Below are 7,169 nucleotides of genomic sequence, written 5' to 3' on the forward strand. Positions count from 1 at the left end.
CTCCAAATAAAATTAGTTTCTTGTTAACACAAGAGATTGGAAATCTTGAGCATGAAATACATAATTCTGGGGGAACTCAGCAAATCAGGCAGCATCAGAGGAGGGGTATAAAGAGACCTCTTTTATTAGAGACCTTTTTCCTCAGCCCTTTACTTTTTCCCCCCATCCTAGCTTCTTACTTCATCACCACCACCCCATCCACCTACCTTCCCCTCAACTGGTCTTATCTATCACCTGCCCCATCGACTCCTCTCCCTACTCCTCATCCCACACCCAACATCTTATCCTGGCTTTTGCCCCCCCTCTTTCCAGTCCTGATGAAGGGTCTTGTTCTGAAATGTCGATTGTTTATAGAAAGCTAGATAGATACTTTTTGATCCCAAAGGAAATTACAGTGTCACAATAGCATTACAAGTGCACAGATACACAGATTTTAGAAGAGAAGTAAGACAGAATAAAATAATAAGTTCCCTCAAACAGTCTAACAGGAAGGGGCCGAAGGTAAAGATAATCTCTTTGGAGCAGCGTAGTTGTCTATGTCTATTACTAGAAGTGCTCCTCTGTTCAGCCAAGGTGACATGGGGAGGGTAAGAAACATTGTCCAGAATTGCCAGGATTTTCTGTAGGGTCCTTTGTTCTACCACAGCCTCCAGTGTGTCCAGTTTGATTCCTATAACAGAGCCAACTTTTCTAATCAGTTTTGTTGGCATTCCCCTCCATAGATAATTTCTACCTTACTTACTTTCTGACACATTCCTTAATAAATTCTGAACAGCAATTTGTCAAATCTCACTGCATAATTGAAATTTTTGTTCTGTGAAATAGGTAAATATTAGTTGAATTAAACAATGCAACTATAGTAAAACATCGGTTGTACAAAGTCCTTTAGTTACTACTTAAATAAGATCTTCTAAACATTCACATTGGGGCTTCTTGGATTGTTTTCATTTGATAAGGCTCATTAGAAATATTATCAAAGCAATGAAAGTCTAGCCAATATAACTTTCTAAATTAATTAACATTTAATTATTTTTAGTAATACACAAGAAGTAAAATCATTGGAATATTGGTAAATATTCCTTGTCAACATGATGATGCAAAATAATAGGCTGGGTGGTGCTGGAGTGGGATATCTTGTGAATTAAGATATCTTGTTACTTTTCCCTTACTCTTCAGTTTAAAATACTTCTGTGCTGTGATCTGATAATGGTTTAGAGAGAGTTTACTGAGCCAGTGATCTGTCTTCTTTAACAGTAGGATTTAAAATCTGGGAAAAGCACATCAACGAAAGTGAAGGAGGACTGTTAATACTCAAATCCATTATGTAAGTCAAGGGCAAGAATAATCAGAATATGAAAGAGACAAAAGAAGCCAATCACACCAAAAACAAAAGAAATATGAAATTTTGCATTTTTGAAAGAAAATCTATAGTACAAGTTCATACTAGCCAGAGCTATTTAACTGGAATGCTTAAATAAATTGTTTGGTATTGCATTAATGATTATTAAATTGCTTCAGAATTGTGATGAGGGTGTTTAATTCCACAGCTTTCATTTCAAGGTAAACGGGCATACCAATTTTCAAGTTGTAAAGTCCCTGCAGATTCTACAGCGTAGAATAACAGGTCTGCTCAGTTTGAGATATTACTGACAGAAAACTAATTGTGCTTAAACTGACCAACCAGAGATTTCGAGCAAAAAATAACAAAAATTGGAGAAATTATAAAATTCAGAGAAACAAAATAATTCAAATCCTGAGCCTTTCAGTAATGTTGTGTGTTGTTGCTAACATTACAGGTAATTAGCACATTTTATAGTTTCTATGACAAAGTCAGAAGCATAATATTCTCTTTCAGCTCATTCTCTGCTTGTCATAGAATGACAAGTAAAACATTGTCCACATTGTCCATATTGCACCACATTTTGTCCCAATTAAACACTTGCTTAGCAACTGTTAACCTTTGAGTGGCTGTGACAGGCGATAGTGTGATTGAAGTGCTTATCTCAATTAAGTGCTTGCTTTGCCCCTCCTCATTTTTTTTGCCACACACATCCTGTATCACCAAATCTGACACATCTGACGTAAACAGCACCACATCGGTTAGAATGAAATGAGTTTAAAAGAGAGCTGTATACTCTTGTGTCTTACTTTTCTGCTCAAGATCAGTCTGCCTTGGTTTTCCTGAGCAAATTGCACCTCTTCAGGTCTTCAGAAGACACTCTGAGGAACAAAACAAAGGAAATAGCGAAGGCTCCTCTTTCATCAGTACAGCAGATTTAAAGTAAGAGCAGAATTGCGACAAGTTGAATGAAAATGTCCAGCAAAGCAGACTACTTTAACATGACTGATAATTATCCAATTTTTGAACTTATGACTAATTATTATGTCGATGACATAAATGGCGATATCTGTTACCATGAGAATTTACCTTGGGCAGACATTTCCATCTCAGTCCTCTACTATCTGATCTTCTTGATTGGATCTCTGGGTAATATCTTTGTCATTATAAACATGGCCTTCAAAGAGAAGAAAAGGAGGAGACTGGTGGATACATTTGTGATCAACTTAGCAATTGCAGACCTGATTTTTGTCTTCAGCTTGCCTTTGTGGGCATCCTCAGCTGGCAACAATCACCACTGGATCTTTGGCAATGAACTCTGCAAAATTAGTAGCTACATCATTGCTGTCAACAAGTACTCAAGCATCTTTTTTCTCACCTGCATGAGCGTTGACCGCTATTTGGCCATCGTTAAGATGCTCGACTTCCAGCACCTCAGGACGCAGAATTATGCTATGACAATCAGTTTCGTGATCTGGTTTGCATCCATGCTTCTAGCCATTCCATCTGCCTACTTCAGGAAACTTATACCTGCACAAGATGATGAAATCCGATGCACCGAAGACTCAGATTCTTATTTTTACCGAGGTTTCTATTTGTTTGCTATTTGCCTGACCTTCGTCCTGCCTGTCATTGTTATACTGTTCTGTTACTGCTCAATTCTTAATAGGCTAAGGGTTCATTATGAATACAACAACAAGGTTCTCCAGAGAAGAGAAAACTCCTTAAAAATCATCTTTGCCATTGTGTCTGGGTTTGTTTTGTCTTGGTTGCCCTTTAACATTTTTAAGACTATCAGTCTGTGCTTGGAATTCAGCAATGTTAACATGTCTTGCTGGACTATAGTCAACCATTGCTTGGCCATTGCTTCTTGCCTGGCTTTTGTTAACAGCTGCATGAACCCAATCATTTACGCCTTCTTAGATCGGAATTTCAGACTGAGAGCTCATCGATTCTTAGGTTGTATCTTTGGAAACTTCAGAAGGAGAAGGAACAGCATTGGCTCTGTGTCGATTGCCACCGACAGCAGCATGTTCGCAGAACCTTCAAAATTAAACCATTTCTAGCAATTGACACAATGTAGAAGTACAGATTTTTGTTCGAAACGTTGCAGACAATCCAAATGATGACAATTAAAGCTCTGCACTTGATGATTACACCTTCAGTGCTTTGAGTCAAACAGTGACCTTTGTAGAATCCTCATGAAAATGTATCAAAGCCTCGGTGAGTCTCAGTGATAATATGAATTCCTTAACGCTTGTGGGTTGTATTCTGATATATAAATGCAAGTAATTCTGCTATTCCATTCAAATGTAAAATTGTGATGCCTTTCACACCATGTGTTCAGGCAGCTTTAAATGTTTTTATGCCAAATTAAATAGAAGTGCTTTTTGCATCAGCTATCTGTTCTTTTTGTCTTGTTTCCACTTCTGAGGTACTCTTTTAAACTTTATCAGATAAACTTGTGAAGAGGGGCATCCCAGAAGGATGTAGACAGATAGACAAGCTGAGTAGACTGTGGCAGATGAAGCATAGTGGAGAGGATTATGAGACCATTCCCCTTGGAAAAAAGGCAGAATATTCCTTAATTCTAGAAGAAATTGGATATTCTTGTGCATGAATCAGTGAGGGCTGATATGCAGGTTCAGTGGATAATTGTGAGGACAGACTATACATTGCAAGAGGTGTGAAGTCTCTTGCTCCGGTTGTACCTAAACACAACACTTGAGATGTGGTGTGCATATCCTGTGTAAGGAGCGAGACTAACCACATTGATTGCCGGGATGATGGGCTTGTCCTTTAGTCAGACTGAGTCTATAATTCCTCAAATTAACTGTTTTCAGTAAACTAGAATTTATGGCAAATTTCTTTAAGACAAAGAAAAGTAAAATCTCATCTGCCAGTTTATTTCACTTCAGCTATGAAACCAAAAATAAGTAACATATATTTAATACTAACATATTTTATTGAATAATTAGTAGCACCAAAGGTATTTCTTCATTCAGGTTCCTCCCTCGCCAAAGTCTATCCTCTGTAAATATTACAAACAGCAGATTCTACAACCACACTGAAACATATATAACTGATCAGCTTTCAGAGGCGTGATTAATTAATATGGATAAAGCTGTCAAAGGAATTATCTGTCTAAGGCAGATAAATGGGTTGATTACAAATCTTTTCTTCTAATAAAGGACATAATTTTACTGGCTTAACTCTCAATGATTGCTAATCAATTTTGAAGTGACACGTAGAGCCTTCTAATGTGTACAATATGGCTCTGACATAAAATGACACTTATAAACTTGTGAAAATGGGAAAGGTTGGTCTTCCCATTTGCCCAAGGACAGGCAAATTGGATCAGTAGTGTGCAGACCATGTTTGAAAGTACGAATGATCTTTTGAAGTGATGACCAAATTAAAGGACCCAAGGATGTCAATGAACGTAATGTATAACTATTCTGGGAAGACACATAATAGAATAGGTAAAGATTAAGCAAATTGAAATGTGAACATGATTATAGGAAATCAGTGCTAGAATTGACATTGCTCTCTTGTGACGCCTTTACAATAAGAGCATGATTGATGTCGCATGGTCTGGTGAACTGTCCTTCATTTATTCCACACCTCCGATTCACATGATATCTAAAAGTCAATCAGTCTTTTCAATATACTTAGGGACTGAGCTACCACTGGGTAGAGAGTTCCCAAGTTTCACTATCCTTTGGTTGGGGAAAAGTGTACTTACCTCTTTGCCGAATAGCCAGTTGCTGATTTTGTGACAGTGACTCCTGATGACCTAATTGGCAATTATTTATTGTCACGGTACCGAGGTAGAGTAAAAACTGTTTTCCTGCTGTCCATACAGATCACTTCATCACATCAGTGCAATGAGGTAGTACAAGGGAAAAGCAATAACTGAATGCAGAATGTGGTGTAAGAATTTTTTTTTGCTGTAAAAGATCGCCTCTCAGGTTTTCTAACTAAAGAGGTTGCATCCCCAGTCAAGTTCATCTTTCCTCATTTGACAAACCAAGAATCATAGTGATAAACCTCAAGTTAATTTCCTTAATTACTAGCACATGCTTCCTCTGGCAATCATCATGTGCATAATATTCCACATGCACTCATATCACGGCTCAACATAATCAGAGTAAGGACATCTAAACATTGGTACTCAAAATCTCTTCCAAAAAATGCCAATTATTTACCTTCCTAATTGCTTGCTGAATCTGAACATTAGCTTTCATCTGCAAGGACAGTTAAGTGCCTCTGAATATCAATGGCATTCAAACACCTTACTATTTAAAAGTTACGCTACTTTTCTACCTTCCTTTCTTCCCCCACATTATGTAATCAGTGGCCACTTTATTAAGTACACCTGCTCATTAATGCAGATACCTAATCGGCCATTCATGTGGCAACAACTCATTGCATAAAAGTATGTGGATGTGGTCAGAAGGTTCAGTTCTTCTTCAGATCAAATATCAGAATGAGGGAGAAAATGCAACCTAAGAGACTTTGACTGTGGAATGATTGTTGGTATCAGATGGAGAGGTTTGAGTATCTCAGAACCTGCTGATCTCCTGGGATTTTCACGCACAACATTTTCTAGAATTTACAGTGAATGGAGCAATAAGCGTGTTTCTGAGTCAGATGACTCTGTGTTTAAATCATACACTGAGATTTGTGCAACACATAATTGACTCTCCAGCATAATACAAAGGGAGTGTTATGCTGATAGACACGTTAAAATGAAGCCCAGTCTCCCAAACTGGGTGAGCACAAATGATACTATTTTGAATGTGAGTGTAGGCTGGTTTCCTTGTTGCCCTGTCCAGTGCTTAACCCTCCTTCATTCAGTGTCTTGCTGAACTTTGTACATTACTTTGGGAAAACCTGAAGTCAGAAATAATTTGAGTGCTGTTCTGATTTAGATTCCAATTTTGTTTATCACACATACGGTGAAATGTGCCATCTGTGTTAACAACCAACACACCTAAGGATGTGCTGGGGGACAGACCACAAGAGCTGTCACACATTCTGATGCCAAAATATCATGCCCTCAGTGCCTGACAGAAGAAAACAGACAACGGAAACAAAACAAGACCACTTCCTCCATCCCAGCCTCCCACATACTGTCCTCCAACTCCAAGCCTCCAGTCAGAAGACACATTTCAGGGTTGTGTACTGCACAGATACTTTGATAGTAAGTGCCTTGGAATCTTTGAATCCAGGCTTTTCCCATTGATGTTTAACTTCCCCATTCATTTGGAGCAAGACTTTGTTTTCATAAGGAATGAATGTACCTTCATATAGTGATTTTCACATGCACATAGCATTCACAATGAATAAAGCCATTCTGAATATAACCACGAGAGGTTCTGCAGATGCCAGAAATCTAGAGTAACACACACAAAATGCTGGAGGGACTCAGCAGGTCAGGCAGCAACTATGGAGAGGAATAAAGAGCCGACTTTTCGGGCCGAGATCCTTTATCAGGGTGTGTGTGTGTGTATAACCAGTTGTGAGCAAACACTGAACGAACTTTTTCAACTGATAGCCAGAAGCAAAACTGAAATGATAGAGCATTTGTACAGCAAAGAAGTCAGTAAGGTCGGGGGATAGAAAAGAGAAGGGAACTGAGGCTAGAATGTAAATTTTCTAGAGAAACTGAAAATGAGCATCAGAATAGGATTAAAGCCTAAAGTGAAAAGAATATATCAGTGCATTAAATCAAATGCAAGGTTGAACAGTTAGAATGATATAGGAAACCAAAGGATCAGGGGCAAAAATAAATGACTCATTTTACAAGTTCTCAAGTTCACATAAA

At 38.2% G+C, this 7,169-nt stretch overlaps 1 protein-coding gene across 1 annotated transcript; it reads left to right on the top strand.

Annotated features, from left to right (window-relative positions):
- Nucleotides 1-2,170: 2,170 nt before the first annotated feature.
- gpr25 (G protein-coupled receptor 25) lies at nucleotides 2,171-3,699 on the top strand. The gene has a single exon (XM_059950674.1). It carries the CDS (start codon nucleotides 2,308-2,310, stop codon nucleotides 3,403-3,405), a length of 1,098 nt encoding a protein of 365 aa, XP_059806657.1. The 5' UTR covers nucleotides 2,171-2,307; the 3' UTR covers nucleotides 3,406-3,699.
- Nucleotides 3,700-7,169: the final 3,470 nt, after the last annotated feature.

This window comes from Hypanus sabinus, chromosome 25 (genome assembly GCF_030144855.1).
Source record: "Hypanus sabinus isolate sHypSab1 chromosome 25, sHypSab1.hap1, whole genome shotgun sequence".
NCBI lineage: Eukaryota > Metazoa > Chordata > Chondrichthyes > Myliobatiformes > Dasyatidae > Hypanus > Hypanus sabinus.